At 36.7% G+C, this 22511-nt stretch overlaps 1 protein-coding gene across 6 annotated transcripts in view; it reads right to left on the bottom strand.

Moving 5' to 3' along the window:
* FMN1 (formin 1) overlaps positions 1–15301 on the bottom strand; it is a 172622-nt gene extending 157321 nt beyond the window's left edge. For 2 of the 6 annotated variants that reach the window (XM_030274538.4, XM_030274543.4), the window contains exons 1-2: positions 15163–15262; positions 945–2955 (exon numbers count right to left, since the gene is read on the bottom strand). In XM_030274538.4, coding sequence (XP_030130398.4) covers positions 945–2850 — 1906 coding nt within the window. In that variant the 5' untranslated portion in view covers positions 2851–2955; positions 15163–15262. Of the gene's footprint in view, positions 1–944; positions 2956–15162 lie in introns of all 6 variants that reach the window. The other 4 variants (XM_030274542.4, XM_030274539.4, XM_041716679.2 and 1 more) reach the window with 4 other exon arrangements.
* Positions 15302–22511: the final 7210 nt, after the last annotated feature.

Genomic DNA, 22511 nt, shown 5'->3' with positions numbered 1-22511 from the left:
CAAATAGCACTTTAAATTTGATTTAGCCTTGAGTGGAACTAGCACAACTTCTAGAAGTAGCAGGAATAAATGCAAACCTCATAGACAGTATTCAACACACTCTGGCTAAGGTAATGGTTTCACATCCCTACACACCTCCCCTTTTGGAATCTCCCTTTCATGTCATTTTGCACTGCCAGCCCCCCATAAGACAGAGGGACCAGTCTGAGCCACACCTAGACCACTGAAGAATTAGGTCCTTCAGCCTTCTCATTTCTTAAATTAAAAATGAAGGGTATAGACATTGATGTTCTAGCTAACAAAAGTAGCTATTCAGGATGTCATATAATTATGCATTTTTACACAGTATATCTTTATAAATATACCCATGCACTGTAGTCAAATACATTGTAACATGACTCCTGCATGCAATCATTTTGAAAACAAGCTTTTTCTTACAGAATTTACATGTATCTCTTGTAGCTAAATGGGCAAAGCACCAGTCCTATACTTAAGGACTAAGTAAATTACCTTGTTCAGAAAATATTCTATCAGTTAAGACAAACAAGCAAAAATAACATTTTGGAGAATGGATGTTACTATAACATTTTGAAAGACTAGAACACAGCACAGGAAAAACAGGAAAATAAGCATGGGAACTTTTTTCATTTTGTACAGAAAGATTTTTCCTTAATTTGGCTAAGAGGTCATTCAGTAAAAACAGAACTGAAAATAAGCTGACATAAAAAATGTACCTTGAGACTTTTTATAGCTGTAACTTTTGTTTAAAAACTTCAACAACTTTTCACCCAATCTGTAAGTAGTGAAAAATAGTTTAACATAATATTTATTATTAATAGCTGGTTTAAAAAAAAAAACCCAAACCAAACAAACCCAGGAAAAACCCCAAGGCTTTCATGCTTGATTGATTCGGTTAGTTTTAAAATTTATAAAATAGTACTGACCTGGACAGAAATTCTGCTGTGTCCAAGTAGTTAATTTTTCTTGCACAGTACACTTTTCAAAATGTCCTGCAGTTGCATTCTGATGTAGGCCCCGTTGTCTGCTGGCAAATCCCAATTCTCCAGAATCAGAAAACTTCCGAAAAAACTGTGGCTCCAAATCACTGAAGGAGAAGTTTATAGCACCGTGCCTTCCATGGCCATAGTCACTGAACATGGATTCGTCCTCGGTGTGCTGTGTTGGTAACGGGAGGATCCGGTGATGCAGCTGCGGGCTGGGCAGTCTCGAAGATAACGGAGAAGGAATAGGTGACATTTGTTTGTGTGTATTAGATAGCGGATATGAATTACTAAAAACATTACTCACTGCTGCTAATGGGGGTGAATGCAGCCTTTTCTCTTCCAGTTTAAGATTATTACTTGTCTGAGGAATATCAGGACTTTCATTTACAGGCAGGTTCAAAAATAAATGCTTGCTGTTTCCCCGGGATACCGTGGTCCTTTTCTCATACAGTGAGCCTGGCAGGTTTCTGTCTACTCTTGTAATTTGTTGCAGTCTCTTCCATTCTGCAGCTTCATCCAAACTGTCGCTCCGGATAACTTTCAGAAGAGCTTTATTAACTGCTCCCACAAGGTTGCATGACTCATCAGTAATGTGCACTCTCTCTGCTTTGTGCTGCAAACCAGAGCCGTCTTCCTCCTTTTCCTGCAGCACACTGTTATTAGAGTCTCCAGCAGCTTCATCTACAGAGTATACATCACTTCTTGATATAAACTCATTATGTGCTCTTATGAGAGCAGGAGAAATGGTTTCATTATCTCTGTGAGAATCAGGTAAAGACTCTGCAGGGGGGTTGGTAACTTTTTTAATGTCGAAATCCTGGACTTCAGCAAGAACTGTAATTCCTGGTTTCTCCTTGCACACTGGCTCAGCACACTTGCTACTTTTCAAGATTTTAGCAGCTGCCGATTTACTTAATGTCTCGAGTTTGTTAAAGAGACTACAGTGAGATGAATTCACCAAAGTGGTCCCCTGTTGTACCTTGGTAACTTCAGGAACGCATTCTCCATTTTCCACTGGTTCAACTGCAACAACATCATTGATGTCTTTTGAGCTAGAACTTGGTAAGTCAGCATCCAATTCCACAACTTTGCTGCTTTTAAGAAAATACTCCTCTTCTATCAACCTTTCTGGTTGTATTTTGTTGTCTACTGGTAAATTATCCTTACCTTTTACTGTTAGCCAGCTGGAGGGAGAAAAGGAGCTGGGATAACTGCTGGTAGAAAGTCTTGTGGAGACCATCTTCTTATTTTTCTGTTGCATGTCTTGTGTACTCAGTAAAAAAAGATGTTCATGCATCTTTTTTCCCTCTTTCCGATGTCTGATCTCCTCAAAGCTCTCTTTCCTTCTGTATTTCCTCATTTTTTTGTGATTCAAATTGTCTCTCTTTGTAGAATCCAGCAATAGCTCCTGCTGACATGTAAGAATGGAGTAATTATCACCTTTAAGTTTCGGGACTCCGGAAACATCCTGTCGCTTTTCCTCCTGATGTCCTGCCTTAAGGTCAGGAATATGATGGGATCTCAGAACACTGGGTAACAGTTTTACCTTTTCAGCAGTTAGTCTGTACATTTCATTCAGAAGATCTTTTGTGGTAGCTTGCTTGAAAATAATAACTCCACGATCTTTATAAGGCTGTTCTCTCAGGGCCATGTCTAACCTCTCCCTCACTTGATAGCAGCCACAGAAATTCTTACTGGTTCTATCCGGAGTTCCAGAGCCCATGTAAGTAAATCCTGAGACTTTCCCATCTGGATGATAGAAGCTGATGTAACAAAGCTCCGTAATGGGTTTGTGCAACAGGAGGATGGTATGCGTGCCTTCCATTATGCTTGCCAAATTAGTCATTCATTTAAATTATGTTCTAAGTGTTCCAAAGCTTGCATGACATAGCATGTGAGGCAGGGAATGGACGGAAGGCATCTGACTAATCTTCAACAACAATATTGTCTCCTGGAAAAAATAAAGAGAAGCCTGTCAAACTTGATTATGGCAAATTTAATATGACAAATAACAAGCCTCCAGAAGCACAATGCTCTTTCAGTATTTTGTGATACAAATCTTTTACCTTGAAAATCTGACACAAAAACAATGACATTGCTAACACTCATAGTTGGAGTCATAATCTTTCTCTCTCATACCTCATTCCTCTGTCTCCAGGGTTCTCAGTCAATGCTGTGCCATTAGGTCACAAGATGGTCACTAAAACATCCATTTCAAAGAGACATTACTTTGGAATGGTGGAATCTCTTGCCTTCTCTCTGTTAAAAGTTAACTTGCTGTTGAACATTTAGTAAAAAGAGCCATTCAAGCATGCCTGTTGCCTTTTTACTCAGCACAACTACCAGCATAACACCGTCACAATGTAACTAGGTCTCCTTGCTTTATTTATCAAGAAAATATTTAGAAAATAAAAAAGGTTGAATATTTTCTTCTTGTACTATTTTGTGGAACTCCCAAGACATCAAGAAAACTTGGAATAACAAAAAAAAAAAAAAAAAGGTTCTGTTTACTTGGCTAACATACAGGTACTAAACAAATCTACTTTGGATCAACATAGATTGTGTAATTATGCTTTTACAGGCAGATTTATTGAACTTTTTTATTTTCTATTATTTTCATCACATATTTTCTTCCTACAGGTTGGATATATTTACATTCTTCGCATAAATAATGGAAGTTTGCTTGCTCCTTTTGAGAACTAAATTGGTTTTATCCTGAAGGAACCCTGCTACCCCAATTAAAGTGGAGAAGTCTGAAGTCATTAGGAAATGCATAAGCATCAGGGAAAGACCTAAAGCTCAGGAGAACAAAAAGCTGGAGAACACCTGCTCCCACACTGAAAAATGAAGGAATTTCAGTTTTCAACTGAAAAAGCATAAATACAACAGAACTTTTCATAATTTTAAGAGTCAAACTCAGGCAACAGTATTTAAAAGGAAGCTGTCATATTACTATGTAACTTATTTCATAGAATCATAGGAAAAGCAGATTTGGAAGGGACTCATCAAGATCAAAGGCAACTCCTGGCCCTGCACAGGACACCCCAAGGGTCACACCATGTGCTTGAAAGCATTGTCCAAAAGCTTCTTGAACTCTGTCAGGCTGGTGCTATGACCACTGCCTCAGGGAACCTGTTCCAGTGCCCAGCCACTGGGTGAAAAACCTTTTCCTGATACACAACTTAGACCTCCTCTGACTCACATTCATGCCATTTCTTCAAGTCCTGTCACTGTTCATGAGAGTGATTAGATCAGTACCTGCCCCTCTGCTTCCCCTCAGGAGGATGTTGAAGACTGCAAGAAGGTGCCTCCTCCAAGGGGAACAAAATGAGTGACCTCAGCTGTTCTTCTTAAGGCTTCCCCTCCAGAACCTTCACCAACCTCACGGCCTTCCTTTGAATACTTTCTAAGAGCTTCATGGCATTCTTATACCATGGCTCTCAGAACTGCCCCCAGCACTGGAGGTGAGGCTGCCCCAGTGCAGAGCAGAAGGGACAATCCCCTCCCTTGCCTGGCTGTGATGCTGTGCCTGATGCACCCCAGGACACAGGTGGCCCTCCTGGCTGCCAGGGCACTGCTGACTCTGTTCAACTTGCCATCAACCAGGACCCACAGATCCCTTTCTGTGGTGCTGCTTCCCAGCCTCTCATTCCCCATTCTGTCCATACATCCAGCGTTGCCCATCCCAGGTGCAGAATCCAGCATTTTCCTTTGTTTCAGTTCATGTGGTTGGTGATTGCACAGCCCTCTGACTTGTCTATATTTTTCTGCAGGTCCTCCATCTCTTTGAGGAAGTCAACAGCTCCTCCCCATTCACTGTCATCAGCAACCTTATTTAGGTTCTGCATATTTCATGTTCCACATCCAAGCCATTAATGAAGATGTTGAAGAGCACAGAGCTGAGGATGAAGCTCTGTGAAACACCGCTAATGACAGGCCACCAGTCTGATGTCACCCGATTCACTATAACCCTTTGCACCTGTGAGCCAGTTGCTCATCCATCCTATAATGCCTTTATCCAGCTGTGTGCTGGACATTTTGTCCAGAAGGATATTGTGAGACACAGTATTGAAAGTTTTGCTGAGGTCAAAAATCCACAAGTTTTGTATCAGTTTTTATTATGCAGACTTAGATATAATTTAGATATTGTTAATTTATGAACATCATTTATAATGATGTCCATAAACTATTATAAGTAATTAGTGAAGCCCAAGTGTAAGAATCAAGCAGTATTTACCCAAAACATCTTATCAACAAGCAGTCATTTATTGTAGTAATTTAATTGCATCTGTTTATAATGTTCTTTAAAAGTTTTAGACTTTCCATTTACTCTGAGTAGTATCATTCTTCATGCCAGAAAAATTCTTAAAATGTACACAAAATCCTTAAATTCAGAGGTGATATCCTAAGAAGAGAGACTACAGTAAGAACAATGTTCCATTAGAGACATATGAGCTTCTTAATTCTGTTCACCAGGAGTTAGTTGAGTGGCATAATTCAGAATACTATTCAAGTATAGGAAGTGGTAGGAAAGGTGGAAAACCTTTAGTCACTACTTTTGTTGAAGACTGGCTTCTTGTTTCATAGACTCGTAAGAGCGTCTGAGAAAAATATGCTGTTCTGTTTCCTCTTTTATTCCTGTTTTAACTCATTGTGCAAGTCTGGATTCCTAGACACAGGCAAGGCTGAGGACCAGCCAAAAGAGCAGCCTCACCTCCTGCCTCACCATCTTCCTTGTCTCCAGCTGTGCACGCCTGCTGCTCTCTAGCATAGAGTGACCATGCAGTCACAGGGGTGGGTGTGCCTCAAAGGGTGTGTGTGTGCCACTGGCAGTCAAGAGTGGTTCAAGCAGTAGTGAACACCCCTTAGGAAACAGTGTAATGGAAACTATAGATTCAGTAGTTATAGACCAAGCATTATGATCAAATTTACTATCCTTAAATGACATCTATGATATCACCAGGTTCAAGTCAGCCCTATTCTGTAGAGCACATTACTTTTGGTAACATGCATGGTTTTGGTTTGGGGTTCTTTCTGTGAAAAAAGGTGATATGTGCAAATAAGAGAAATAGCTAGCCCTTGTCTAGGCTGCACATATTTGCTATCCCCCTCCCAAAAATCAAGCAGCTCTGAACTGAATTCTGAATCATTACATTACTGAAACAAGACCTACAGCTCTCCTTGAATCATATTGCAAAAATGATTGAAATTAAAAGCTCTTTTACACTTAGAAATAGACAAATCTATTGAGGCTTTTTTTAATGGTATTATATTGAATAACAAACTTATGCCAGTTTGAACCTAGTATAAAGACTACATCCTATGAGTTATCTTAGTTACACCAAATAAAACAATGGGTTTGGTACACACACATTGACACATTAAAATGTAAAATTACTGTGAGTAGGACATAACTCCTTGTAATGAAAAAAATTACACAGGCTTTGAAATTAAGTATTAAAAGTCAGTTATTAGAAAAAGAAACAGTATAGTAACAATAGTAATAACAGAAAGGACATTTGTTACTATTAGGCCAATGTCATATTCTGTATCAAAACTTCCATGGATTTAAAAGATAATGTAATACCATGCACAGCACTGTTTACTGGTATTTTGACACTTATTTCTACTAGCAGATATATTTATGACCAAGAAAACATTTTAACTTCATTGCCTTCAGCATTTTACTCTACCTTTTTTATAATCTTCCATCAGAAAACAAAACAAAAAAAAAGAAAGAAGTGAACTCCCTGCTCTATAAGCAGAAGCATTATAAGAAACTATCAGAATTATGTCAAGGAAGGAAACTAGGACTTTCAAATGTTATGACAATATGGCCTCAACTTTTTTTGTTCACTTTGCAATCTGTTTATAAAACTACTTCTATTGCAAACCTTACGACAGGGAAAGATATACTGCAAAATAAAGTCACATTCGTGCAAAGAATACAAGTTATATAGAATGCCCATTATGCCAAGAAAACTTAAAAATTTAGCTACAAAACATATGACATGGAGCAATGAAAACAACCTTCAGCATCATTACTAAGTTTCTCTACACAGCTTTCCAATGTATAGTAGCAGAGCAGCGGGATTCAGGTTTTGAGGAATACTGCTTTAAGGAAAAAACCATCTACTTAGAGAAAGCTAATAACTGGAAAGGACAGCTGAGAAGCAGGCAGCTGAGAAGCAAACCTGCTCTGCTGATAGATTTTCTTTTAGTTTAACAACAACAAAAATGTCACAGTGGTCTTCAAAGTCTAATGCAAACATATGCTGTTCAAAATGTGCTCCTAAAAACCCAGGACCTCATTCCTACAGCTCCTTTTCTCTAGCAGGACACATCATTCACTTCTCAGCATGACAGATGGTCTTCCTCCTTTCTCTGATATTTAAGTAAGCCAGAATAGAAATCCCTTTACTTTCCCAGCTCTCCTTAATATCTGGTTGTTACTAGGTGACAACCTGTTTCTGAGCACCCTGTGACTAACTTTCTGAGCTATGTAGCTAATTAACACATCACAACAGCAAAAGCACAGTAGAGGAAAGGTAGTAAAAATGTCAACAGACCAAGGCTTCACATCACAATCTTGAAGATGATGAAATGAAATTGCCATAATATTTGTTTACTGAGCACAGCTGGTTTGATAGAGACAAATACCATCATTTTCTTCTCTTGCCTAAAATTAAGTTTCTGAGATTCTTTCAAATTTTCATTATACTTAAAAATATTGTCATTAGAAAGCTAGAAGTTCTAATATCTTAGTGAAGACAAAAGATTACAGCTCCTTCCAGCAGCTTTGGCATAAATAAAAGAATTCCATAAAGAATTTTCCAACTCTAAGTCTACATTGCATTTATTGGATTGTGGCAAAAAATCCCAAACCAAACACCACACACAAAAATACCAACCAAATGTAGAGTATTTAATTATTTGTATAATAGTTTGAATGATACTGATATTGTTAGCAATAATCATTTATAATACTGCTCTTCTCAACTGCACAAGTACTGAATTACACCAGCAAACAGCATTAAAGAATACAAAACAGAGTCTATGCCAGACAGGAAGCTGCTTTATTAAATTTCAGATCTCATCAAATGGCATAAGAGAAGTATTACAGCATATTTGAGTCCTGCCAACAAATTCAGATGAAACAGAAATAACCCAAAACAGAGTGGAAAGTCACTAAGTTAATCCACAGTGCAGAGCTTTGCATACCAAAACCAACTTCTCACCATAAATACAACCTTTGGCTGTGTCACTCTGTTCAACCTAATCCAACACCGAGAACCAGGAAATCCAGGACAGAGTCAATGAGATGAAAAATCTGAAATCCAGATCTCTGAATACATCATCCTTGTGATCCGAAGATGAGGAAATACGAACTTCTTAAAACCAAGAACCGTAATTCAACAAAAAGATAATTTACACAAGGCATGTAAAGTTAATTAAAATCACTTTTAAAAGCTTCTGGCCGGACTGAATAATATGATGATGCTTCACTAGTAACAAACACAATCTGAGTAGCCAAAGTGCCCCATACTTGTTCTGGTCCTTTGTAGATCACTGTCTCATTTGGCATAGCTGCAAACATGCATATTATTTTCTTAGTGTAGAGAAGATAGAAAAAACCAGCAATGATACTTTGCGGTTTAGAACTAATATTCACCATTTACACACAAAAAATATATATTATATTTGACTAGTCAAATATAAAATAATAGATGTACTATTTGCACCGCCAGGTCTCAAAAAAGTGTTCTGGAAAGGAGTGAAACATGAAAGTTCTCATCCCTCTGTAGCCTACTTCAGTTTAGCAAAGCAGTATCTAGCTTTTTCTGGCACAACTGCATCAGCAAGTTAAAAGTTGTCACACATGTCCTCATGAAACTGTTTTTGGAGTCAACCATACCACAAAAATGTCCAAAATCTGTTTGTCAAAGGTGACTAATTTGCAAGAATTAGTTACCAAATGAGATTTCCATCACAAACTCACCCATCTAACTGTGTTGCTAATAAAAAAAGTCTGCAATGGATATTACAAATATGTAAAGTCTTTAATGTAGGAAGCACATTAAGTAGCAAACCAGCAGGCATTAAAGCAGAGAACGAGCAAAGGCAATCTGTACACATATCCCAAAGAAATAACACAGTAACAGCCTGTTTGAAATAGACAATTTCAAGTACAGCATTTAAACAAACAAGTTCCTTCTGCACTTCAGTCAGGTTTTTACACTCTCCACCTTGCTCTTAGACATTTAGCATGGAAAGAACCAAGAGAGCAGATGAGTCAATCATCTTGCTTCCAGGTTTTTTTTTTTTTACTAGAACATTTTCTAACTGCTGAAGAGGCAAACTGAAAGGTATGTACCACTAAAACCATTCCTCATAGTCTCACCCTATGTAGAAGCTCAAAGTTATGATTCAAAGGTATGTAAAAGATGCTTATGAACAAGCAAACAAACATTGCCCCAAACTCTCTTTGATGGTAAGAAAACCTGTAATTAGCTCAGTTGGTTAGAGCATGGTGCTAATAATGACCAAGTTGTGAGTTCTATCCCTGTATGTGCCATTCACTTAGGAGTAGGACTGAATGATCATTGTGGGTCTCTTATAGTTCAAAAAAGTTTGTGAAAATAATATTTTGCCAAATCTGGAAATTAAAATAAATGTTACAATTATTTTATCTATTTTAAAATAAAGACAGGGTTCATTCCTCAACAACAACCATATGGTATATTCTGCTTTACTAATTTTTCATCAATATATATATACCTCATTCAGAAAAATAATTCTCCCCTACAACATCCCTAACACCTTCCCTATAGCCTTTGTACCTCATATGAACACTCACAATGAAACTTTATAATATAAAATAGAAAGCTACTCCTTGATATGTGCACAGGAGATAGAGGTTAATATTTAGCTGAACTCATATAGTAATGTAAAAAGTAATCAGAGGCAAGAGGAAAATATCTTTTGCCTCAGGTTACAGATGTCCTAATGAAAAGCTGCACTTATTGTCAGCTGATTTTCAAACAAGGAAACAAACAAACAAGAAGCCATTCTAGACCAGAACAGCTACTACAGACAAGCTATTCACATTATCTAAAACATAATCTTTACATATTGCAGCACAAAAATATTGTTGATAAATAAATATCCTGATAAAATGTATTATCAGGAAAAGTAAGAAAAATTTTACATTTACAGTGAACAAAATGAAACAAACTTGCAATATCATATTTGTAGATATCCAACTTGGGTCATAAACTGCACACCTGACTTTTTCCAGTTTTAACCCAGATAGATAATACCCCTGCAAGAAAACACTTTTTCTCAATACTTTATCAATGGGTAAGTTTTACAGGATACACAGTAACTTGTTTCCACTTCTGGCAGTAACTGTAGGATATTTCTACAGGAAAATAACATGAATTTAAATAAGTGTTTTCTAAATAAAAGGATCATCTTCTTGTTAATCTTTGTCCAAAAGCTTTAATCTTGCTTGTTCAAGTAGCCAACTCTTCAGCAAGAGCTGCCTCTTGTTCTGTATTGTATAAATAACATCTTTAATTTCCCCAAACCAAGAAAGTACATATTTATTAATTTAATTATTGAATGCCCATGCTTGTTCATTTCATGGTGCTATTTAAATGAGGCATTTCGTTTACAACCTTTTAGATTAGAAGACTTTCACCACTCATAACTTTCAGAGACTTATCTGGCCGTATATTCTGAACTTTAAACCCAATACAGTATTCAGGAAAAGCAAAGAAAGTAACAAAAAGGCTACACTGCAGCAAATGTTTGAGCTATTTCATCAGCAAGGGAAGAAAATAAAGCTGCAAAAAAGTTTGGACTAATAACAAAAGGAGGTGCAAATCATAAGGATGCTTCAGTGGCGAAAACAAGAGAGAAATTTAATTTAAAGAATAATAACAGCAATTAAAACCTCTGCCATAACAACATTTTATATCTAAAGAAATACAGCCTTCACAAAATACAGCAGGTTTTGATTATATATTTCTGTAGTTAAAGGTCAAAGACTGTCCCACATTAAGTTCTTAAGAATCAAGAACAATTTTCTAAAATAATGTATTTCACAAGTTAACAAATCTATTTTTAAGTATGCATATTTTTTCCAAAAATTATGCAAGGGTTGAGAATAAACTCAGTAGTACTTTTAACTTTTCTCCCTTCAAAAATGTTAGTCTTGAAATTACTTTAGCCTTAAGGAATCTTGGGTTGTTTCAAAAATCCTAACAATAATTCAGGTTTTGAAAACCTTGGCTGTACAAGATAAAATGGGATGTAATGACTCGGGATGACAATATTAACACTCCAAAGCAGAAAGTGTTAGATCAGAGAACTATGGTCGCCTTTGCTTTCTTCATTCCAACTTTTTGCTAGTGGCATTTCATACATAGCTAAATGGTTTCAAAATATGACCACAACTAACAAAAAATTATAAATCAAATTGCTAGGAGAGATAATAGGTTTTTCAAAAGGCCTGGTAAAAAAGTAAGCACTGGGTTTTAGATAAATATTTTTTCTGTTTTATCATTCCTAAGTGCATATCATTATTTTTACAAGTCTTGAAAATGGTTAATTGCTTATATATCATTGTCATTTTCTTGGTCTGATCCCTATCATGGAAGACTGAACACAGAATTTTTATTAAATTCAGCAAGTCTGTCAACAGCAAATGCATTTTTACCAATAAAAATACTTAAAAATAATTATAAAACACAAGTTGGTTTAAGATTAAACAAGTTGCATAAATCCCTCATGGAAGTTCTACATTATCAACAATACAAATCTCATTGGGAAAAGAAGCAATAAGATTAAAATATGAACATGATATTTCAATAAAATAAGTTTAAAATACCACAGGATCAAGACTATGACAAAAAAAATGTCAACTTAAATCTTGACATCAGAAATGCCCATTTTACTTCAAGATTTCAGTAGTGCCATTTAAATTAATCTACAAGACTTGATGACTCTTCAAATAGAGGACAGTAGCAATTCCATATAAAGAATTTAAAGGTCTATTGTAATTTTCTAAGGGTCCAACTCAACACAATGTGTATGGTCTTCTGGAGATAATCAGCTCTCTATCATCCCATAGAACTGGATTTAAAGTCAAACTGAACATCCAAAGTAATGATTGGAGGTTCAATCTTCCATGAAAAGAGAAGAAATGCTGGTACCTGCCTGGCTAGGAGACAGTGACTTGGATAAGAACCCATGCATCACATTTCGTGTGCTTTCTGTACAACTTTTCAGCCCAATGTGCTGATATACATACTGCATATTTAGTTATACATACTGTATCTCCAGTCTGGCAACACTTCACATTTCATTTTCCTTCCTCCACAGGAAGGGAAAATGACATATTAATCTAGAAAGATGTAATGAAATTGCATAAGCCTAAATGATCATGGCAAAAAGAACCCTAGGGTTTCTCCTTATAGGCAGATCTAAGCTCTAAAGGCTCTACTTTGGCCATTAGACATAAAACCAGGTTTTAAAAAAAAAAAATCAAGAACCACCTTGAGCTTTGTCATTAAAATATTATTGCAGTCTCTGCTCCTACTGTCTCTAAGTATGGGGAAATACACATTAATGGTCACAACTAGCAACTATAGCAGTGACATGATTATTAACTAAAAAACGAGAGGTTTTCGTCAAGGTATAATGTATAAATATATAAAACATACTGAAATAGTAGAAACAATTTACACTTGGTTAAGGCTCAGATTCCATTGAGTTATACCTATTTGATTACTCTATGATGGTCAGTTTCCTGCATTTTGGTACTCCTCCTGATACCTAAACCCTAATGGAATATGTATTCAGGTTATATATATTTTTAAGTCTTATGAGATCCAAGTTAAAAGAGGAAGTAATTTCATGCCAAAATAGCTAAAGAAAGATTAAAAGCTGACAGACTTAGATTCCAGGAAGATTGGGTGGAGAAAGGGATGCAAACTAAGTTTTGGAAACAGCATCATAAAGGCACATAGAAAAGTTGGGTATTTTTAAGACTAGAACTCATTCAGTTCTTAAATACTATACTCTAGGAACAAAAAGCCATCTAACCCTTGACCCTTAATTAAGACCTCTGCGATTGTTCTTGCTATTTTTTTCCTACTCTTGACCATTGTCTGAAAAGTATTATTTGGATTTAATTGCAAAGGCTACTTTTGACTTTTGGTGCCATTTTCAAACATTTTATGTGTGCAAGTTAAAGCAGGATCAAAGGATGACCTTGTTAAATGATAGTGTGAAGGCCCTAGACCTTTTCCTAGGTAAACATGAAACAACCAAACAAACGCAACAAAAAGAAAACCAAACCCAAAGCCCCTAGCAAAAGACCAAAAACACAAATCCCCCCAATCTCCACCCCCTGCCAAGTGGTTCATCATATCCCAGGCACAACTCTCTTCACCACCTTTTTATATCCTGATGACTGTCAGTATAAATCTTACAATAATTACCTTGGCATTTATTTTGAAACCCAGACACTTCCCCTTTTTCTACTTCATATTTGCCTATAGCTTTCACTTTACAGACACAAAAATCAGAAAACAAATTGAAAGGAAAAGTTCTGATTTCCTGGAAATACCTGTCTATCCAAGAAAATCTTTACAGAGATAATAATCTTTTACCCATGTCTCCCTTTCAATTTACCTTCACAAGATGTAAAATATTAGAGAAACATTGTCCTGTTGTTTACTACTTACGACATGATTAAGTCACCTATGCCAATGTAGCTGTATTCCCTACACATACATCCATTAAAAAACCACACAGGAGCATGCATGTCCATGCCACTTGAGTTTTAGAGAGATATGTTCAACTCAAGTGAAAACTTCTTTCCATTGCTCACAACATGTTTGATTTCATACCAAACTGCACCGTCTACAGTCCTTCAAATTATGTTGATGTTATGCGTTGACAGCTTCTTTTTTTATAGCAACACAAAAAACCAGTTTTCTTTCACTCTCCACGTAACCCAACATTGCTGAACTGCTTCTGCTGAAACTTACGAAAACAAGCCTATCCACTTGCAAGCGCAGTCCAAGCTATCTTAAAGATTTGAGTAAACTTTACAGGAATACTACTAATATACTTGTAGAGATATCTTTAAATGTGTACATATTAGTTCAATGATAATGCCTGCACAAGATATTTCTACAAGTAAAATGATCATTAAAGCCATCATGAATGATTCAAAGGATGGGTATAAAAAAATAACCAAAATTAGGAACATATTCAAAATTCCTTCCTGTGAAATTTCTTAACAATTTTTAAAAATTGGTTGATTTTCTGTGAAGCTACAAGAAAAGAACTCATTATGATTCCTGCTACACACTTGAGAAAACAAGTATCACAAGACAAGACAGCCGGAAGGACTAAATATATACATTTCTCAGACCAACTCTCTATCAGTAGCATCATGATGTGATTTAATATTGCAGCTGAAGAAAGGAGATTGTGCGAAGCAGCAAGAGAAGGGTTTCTCCAGAATGCCAGTATTTATCTTTTTCCTACATGCAAAAGATATTAGTAAATGTCAGCGTACAAATGCATTCTAACTCAAGGTAACAGTTCATCAGCCTCATCTGCAGTGGTGACCCCTGTAAGCTTCACAGCCCAGAGTAACAGATTGTCTGTAAATATTTATCACGTGTTTCCCACTCATCTGCCCTCCCGAGTGCCCGACGGTATTTGCACACATCAAACGCTACACAATTACAACAATCTGCATTCCCCGCTTCACTGCGCTTATCTCGCACACCAGAATAGAAGAAATCGAGGATAGTTTTAAGAGTAATTTTGGGGCGGGGGGAAGTAATCCAGTTAAATTGACTTTAATAGCTGTCAAGAAAGGGGAAGGGAGGAAATCTACGGACTTTCTTCGGACCGCAAGAGAAACTAAGAGATCCCAGCTCTCGTGATCCCCTAGAACCTATTTATAAATAATCAGCCAGAGGGAAGACGAGATGCTAATGACCGAACAGATCCCTTCCCTGCAGTTCTGAGTTAGCGGTTTTATTTTGTAATCCACTCGATTGCGACAGAGCCACTGCGGGGAACCGAGCAGATGGGCAGATCGGCGGGCAAGTGAAGGGAAGAACATTACCTTGCGAGAAGCAGCGTGCCGGGAGGCGATGCTCCTGCCGCAGTTTCGGTGGGGAAGGACGCGGGTGCCGGGCGGCCGCCGCCGCCTCCCGGGGCGCTCCCGTTGCGGGGCGCGCGCCGCACCGCTCCCCCCGCGGGGCGGGACTGACGGCCCGGCCGGCCAATGGGCGGGCCGCGCGGCCGGGCGCTGACCAATGGGCGGGCTGCGCGGCTGGCGCGCGCTGGCTCCGCGCGCGGTCCGGCGGCGGCCGCGGGTCCGTGCCGCGCGCGCGGGGCCGCGCCGCTCCCGGGGCCGCCCCCGAGGGGAGCGCAGCAGGACCGCCGCTCCCGGCACCGGGATTCCTGCCCCGGAGGGGTCAGGAACAGATTCTCCGGCGAAGCTCGGGGCTGCGGGAAGCTAAGGCATCACGGCGGCAGCCTGCTTACTTTCGTCGTTAACTGCCGTTGCATAATCCGTCAAATCTGTTCTCCTCCTGGATGAGCATCGCTGCCAATCATGTCGCTGCCGCTCACCGCAGTAATTGCGAGACAGCTCTCAAGCGAGCCAGACTTAACTCTGAGCTGCAACATTAGAGGACAAGAAATCCTCTCCTCTACTCCTAACACTGCTAGAAGAGGAACATCAGAATGCAAACTGCAGTCGTAAAGCACCTCCTGAAGTACCTTGCTATTTCAAGGGACAGAATTTTAGGCGGAGCAAGGACCTGGTTCATTGATCCGAATCTCACTTTTCTACGAGTAATCTTCATGCTACTCTTCCGTGGAAGTTCTCCATTCTTAAAGGCACCATGAAGGAAGAAAAATGTTTTGGAATAACTGATTTAGATAAAAATAATAGCAACGATTCAGAAGTAACAAAATTAAGGTTAAAATATTTCTAGTAACAGACACAACCAGGAGAAAGAAATAATTTTGTAATTTTCATAGGCATTTAAGACACTTGCCTAGTCAAGTATTGTAAAAAAATGGTTTTTCTCACTGTAACTTGTAGCCTCCTGAAAATGTCGCACATCATTTTGCTTCATGAATTAGTTTGTTACATTCTTTATCTAATTGTGCAGATCTTTCATAAATAATTATGATCTTACTGAACTTAAACAGCAAACATCCACCTCTATTTGAAACACTAGAGATTATCAGAATCTTATCACTTTAGACCACTCACATCTTCCTTTCCTTTTGAGAACTTAACAAAATTAGTTTTCCTGCTTTTTACCTGAAATTTTTGACCATCAACTGTTCACCTATACATGTACTAGCTCATACTCTGCCTATTGAGACGTGTCTGCAGACTGGGGAATGGAAAAAACCCTGGCTGAAAGCAAGTCTTGATCCTCTGATGTCTAGAACTTTAAAACAAAGATTAACAATTACTTTCTTAGTAACTTAATTTTACAAACACATGATTTATGTGGAAACAAGAGTTCACAGAAAGCAACCAACATGAAATGATTATGTCAGGCTGGGCTGCAATGTAGGGCACAGTGAGAGCAAAACCTAATCTCTGAGAGGTTTCCACTTCATCTGCACTCATCTGCGTAATCAGCTTTTCATCTTGTCATAGGATAAATGCAACCTGCCTTCTGCTTCATTTACCCCATATAGAACACGGGTATAGATTTGTATGAAGCAACCAGAAGAGCTTGTGTAGAAATGTATTCGGAAAGGAACTCAACATCATTCCATTTTTAAAGGAAATTAAAGGTTGGAAGTCATCCATTTACTAAGTTAATATGCTAATTAGAACTGAAAGCTATTCACTACATCCAGCATGCAATCTGACCCTGCTTTAGATGAAAGAACCTTTACTTTCAGCTGTGATTTTGTGTATGGTAATAAACAATGGCTGTTGTTGAAGCCTTTCAGGAGCTTTTACAAACTACTAAACCCCAGTGAATAACCCAACTTGAGTGGAACTAGTGTAATCACTCGTTTCAGTCTCGTTTCATCTGTGTGCAGAAGGCTCATACAAGTGAAGATCTTCATGGAGCAAAGCAGTAACAGCCTCCTATTTAGGCTACTTCTTGATTTGGAAAGGCTGGAAAATCACCAGAAATCATACCTAACAATCAAACACTTTACCAACAGTGTCCTCAGAAGTAATGTCTGATTGGCTTTGATGTCTGACAGCCTACCTCTAAACTAAGTTCTAAGGACTAATAATGAGGATACAGGCTGGCCAAACTTCATATTTATACTTCTTTGTGCTCTTCTCTCAAAGGATGAATATTCTTCTGTATTATTGTCAGAAACATGTTCATGTAGATATATGGTAATCTAAGATGAAAATGTATGGGTAATCTACAGGTACATGAGGAAAACATGAACTGCATAATGCAAAAAGGGAAGTAGAAAATATATCACAATTTGCTGCCAAAGCAATTGTTACCAGTATGTTTGCACTTGAAGATCTAAAAAGCAAAGAGCCATCATCCATAAGACAACTTTATTATCCCTTTTTCTCCCCCATACCTGCAGCAAATTCTCATCCCTGACCAGCTATTTCAGTCTTTTAACATTTGTTTTCTTGTCTTAAAAGTGTACATCAGAGCTGACACTTCCATATAACAAGGGATATAAGATTTAATATTTTCATCTAAAAATTAATGCTTTGAATTCCCAACAAATGCAGCACCATAATGCAACAATTCTTTATCTACTTAAATTTACATGGCTACTTTTGCACCAAAAAGATTTAAATCTATTCGACTTGTTTAAGAACATGAATTGAATGTATTTACATCATAGCAAAAACATGCAGAACTCTTAAGCATTCATTTCCTCCTCCTGCACCCTCTCAAATCTCCCAAGTGTCATCATCCCATATTCTTCGAACCAAAACATCCTATGCCTTGGAACAGCAGCATCAGTTGTCATTCCAGGAATACCATGTACTAACTACTACTTCAGATTCTGACCCCCTCTGTCCCAGCTGCCAGTTTTATTCTCATATCTAAAACTCAGAAGATACTCTGCTCAACCATAATGAGAACAAATTGAAATTTTATAGAATCCTCAACAGGACCAATTACAATTCTAGTATTATTGTCTGACATAGAAAAAAAAAAACAGAAAACCCCCCATCTAGTTAAGTGTAATAAACCATCTGTTTTCTTAAAAATTATTAAAATAAAGAAAATTGGAATTGTAGGACCTTCATTAATTTGTATCTTCATATAGGAAAAAAACTAATGTTCACTTTATATGAACAACATAAATGCAAATATACTGAAATGCATGTTTAAAATTGATTGGATGGAGGGGTTTTGAGCATTGCTTTTTTGTCTCCACAGCATATACTGCATTGTGTTAATTTGGTTTATTCATAAATTCTTGGCCTAAAACTGTCTCATACAGAAATATTATAGTTTCCATTAGTAGTCCATTACATACATCAATATAAAAGATTTTCTCCTAATGAGAAATACAGATTTGGCTATTTCAAATTATACCAAATCACCCAAATTAAGTAACTTTGGCCAAAATGGCTTTTTCTCTGATTAATAAAATGGAACTTCAAAAGACAGCAGTAGACAATCTTTGTCATTTTTAAAATCCTGGATATATGACTTTGAAGTGCTGCCAACTCTTGTTATTAAATGACCTGATTTTGGACAGGGAGGAAGCCAATCTTAAAACAAATACAAGTATGTGTATGCAAAATTCTGAGAGCAGGGTGAAAAATGACTTATTTTAATGGGGAAAGAACTATAATCAGGATTGTTACAGAAAGCAAAAAATGTTTCAGAAAACAATGTGGAAGAACTCTCTGGAAATGAGTATGTATGTAAGGAGCTAAAACACTGCTAAAGGTGAAGTGGTAGGACCAACTTCATCAGTACATTGAAATTGAGGTATTCTCTGCAAGTCTTACATGTAAGAAGAAAATTAAGGGAACTGATGACAACTACAATTTCAAAATTAAATTATACCAAGAGAAAGCTCCCATCATTTGAATTTTGTACTCTGTAAAAAAAATGCATGGAAAAAAAACCGCATGGAAATATCAAACATTCTCTAAAGATTATAAACACCAACTACTTGTCTGTTATTTGAAAAAGGAGGCATTGACTCTTTGGCATATACTACATACTAACAGATTTACATTAGGTTATTACACCATCAAGTCCTTCTAAAATCAACAAAATTGGCACGACTTCTCATGCAAACTAAACACTAAGATTATGAAAAAAATGTGTGTGTATGTATGTCTGGCATTAAATACCTTCTGGGAAAGATTAACAGCTGTAGATAGAGCCATTTATTTAGGTCAGTAGTGAAATTCCGTGTCCAAAAAAAAAGAAAAAGAAGGTAGTGTATAATGACCAGATATATGTATCAGCTGTAATGGTTGAAAGATTGTGGAGACAAACTGCACTCAGAAAGGGTCTTAAGAATAAAACAATCTTGGGACAGCAGAAAATCATTATCGCTTCTCTCTCTGGTACATCTATTCATCTATTTTACAGTCACTAGTGAATCTAGAATCAAACTTAACAATACAGGTACATTTCCTTAAACAGAATGGATTCAGTTTGTGCAGAGATGTTAAAAGCTATAACTAAGATCACAGTTTCAGTATGCTGAAAGGTTACATTCATAATACAGGACTCATTGAAAACTGTACAGAGCACAAGTGGAGATCCTCTTGTCACAGCACACTAATCTATATGCTGATAACAGGAATTATCAGCAGTAATTCTGCCTCCAATATTCACTTTTTTATACATGATATATGTGCTACAGTTTAATATTTAAAAACTCTGGAGAGAAACAAAGAGGCCAAAATAATAATAAAAGCTTACTTGACAGATACAGCATATCTTAAAGACTTAAGAAAAAAAATCAGAGCAACACCCAATGATACAATGTTTTTAATATAAAACATCTGGCAGTTTTGCACAATAAATAGAAACATAGGAAAACAACCAATGCTTTTCTATCTATATCAGAGGTCTTGTATACATTTCAACCAGATGTAGTCAAGCAACAGTAGAGTTAATTAGATGCAAAATTATAATTCCTCAGGCCTAGTAGTCTGAAGGAAAAGGTGGAGAAGAAAAGCAATCTATGTAAAAAAAAAAGTCACACCTTCTTCTTCTGAACATGAATGTTCAGCATCTTCTGAAATATTTGCTAATTAAGTTTAGAACCATACAATGGCTCTTGCTACCTCTCCAAACTTACTTCAGCTGTTTTTGGAAATGTGAAGGTGTTTTGCAAAATTTAATTAAGCTATTACCTTGTGAGAATCTCAGTTTCACACTTTGATGAGTCAAAGGACATTCTAACAAAATGTCTAAAGTCGCAACAAATAAGGAATTGAGATGAAAAAAAACCATTTCTCTGCATAGTTTGCAAAGATGGACTATTACTTCTTTCTATATAATGCAGAAAAATATCTGTTATTCCAAACAGCGACAGGAGTAGACCATGATGTAATACTGTCAGATCACAATTAGCTACTAACCTTAGATATAGTCTTTATGAAAAATATCTTTATTGCAAACAATTTTCTATTTAGGTCTGTGGGGTTTTTTTTCCCCTCAATTTATTCTGAAAAAAATAAAAAAGAATCACACACTCATCTGCTCTGCAAGCACAACATAGATTTGGAAGGAGAAAAACAGATAACCTTGCATGGTTTAATCACATGAGCCACTTCATAAATTGATCATGTGAGTTTGATATTTCTCATAAGAATATCTACTTAGAACAGAAGTAGGGTTTTTTGGATGAAAGTTACTAAAATATTTTATTTGCAACCATCATTATGTAATCTCACCAAAACACATCCCAAAGTTTTAATGCTTCAGACATTTAATTACTGCATTTCTTGAAATTGTGTCTCTAATTTGTACTTTTTGTAACTGTCTGATGATGCCCAGACTTGGCATGCACTCTGTCTACAAAAAAGGAGAGCATTCCAAGTCTAAGGCAGCAGACAGCAACAAAATTTATACTCCCAATTATTCCAGGAAGAGGACTCATGTAGCAGTGGTGCTAGTCTTTCAAATGTTGCTTAATTTACCTTCAGATTCGAAGCAGTTGGAAGCTTTGAAATGCTAACAGATTTGAATGCAGTGATTATGATGTTAAATAGGATAACCAGCTGACAGTCATCAGTCTGACTCTGTTAAAAATTTTAGTTTAGCTTTTGCATAATATTTCCATGGCCTTGAATGCCATGGAATTCCCCATTCCCCCAGCTATACACTTAAAGAAATTTTGTATCTTTCTTAAGTAATATTAATCTTTGGGTGTAGGAGGTATGAAAATGTATAGTTCCACCAATTTATGTAAAATTCTTATTTTGAAAAAAAGCTTCTGCATTTTTTACATTTAAAATACAGTCTTTTAAGCAATATTACACCTATACACTTCAACATACAATATAAAATAAGATACTGATGTATATTGAAATAGGCTCAGTGACCAACAGATTAAAAAAATCTTGAAAAGGTGAAAGGTTTATTTACATAATATTTTCATGGCAGGAAAAAAGCAGACTAAGACTTACTTTGATGACTGGGGAAAGACAACATATAATTCAGCCTCTGCAACAGGATTTAATCATTGAGCTTTGAGGTAAGCTAAGTCTGTAAATGGCTGGTAACAGTATACATAATTTATGGTAAGTAAAATGAAAGAATAAACTGCAATTTCTTGAAATTAGTTGTCATGGGTAAACCATCTCTCATTCAGAAACATTTCTGATAGCTGCTCTTTGTTAAGGATTTGAAAAGATCACAGTGATAATATTGATAAAAGTCACATGCTGAAAGGGGAAATAAAATAACCTATCCTACTGGTACAAGCCAGTTATTTACTCAAAATTCATGGTGCAATATTTATGTATTCAAAAACAGGCAACAGTGAGGGACTGGCCATTAGGTATATCTACTCAACAGTAGTTTAATAATGTAAAAATATTATTATGACAAAATTTTGGGCAAAGATATTCAACTTAATGGTCCTAATAGCCAACTTGGCCCCTGGACATAGGGTTTAAAACCAGTATATATAATAATAGCAATCTAACTTTTTTTTATCCAAAGTCACTTTCCAGCATGAAGCACAAACATATAAAAACTGTAAACATCATAAAATCACATGAAGACAGATCCTATAGTAGTTACAAAGATACAAAACACATCTTCTGCTTTTAAAAATTGCCACATAGTAATATGTTTTCACTAAAGTCTACCTAACAGGAAATGCAAGGTTTAGCTATGTGTAACCTTCCTAGATTAACAAAAAAAAAAAATTAAAAAAAAAAAATTGAAATACACCCCCCTTGTGCCTAAATGTGCAAGAAGCTTTTAGAAGGCTACAATAAGATATTGAAAT

This window comes from Taeniopygia guttata, chromosome 5 (assembly GCF_048771995.1).
Source record: "Taeniopygia guttata chromosome 5, bTaeGut7.mat, whole genome shotgun sequence".
Classification (NCBI taxonomy): domain Eukaryota; kingdom Metazoa; phylum Chordata; class Aves; order Passeriformes; family Estrildidae; genus Taeniopygia; species Taeniopygia guttata.
Note: the sequence above shows the minus strand (reverse complement) of the source record. Positions and strands in the feature narration are given on the sequence as shown.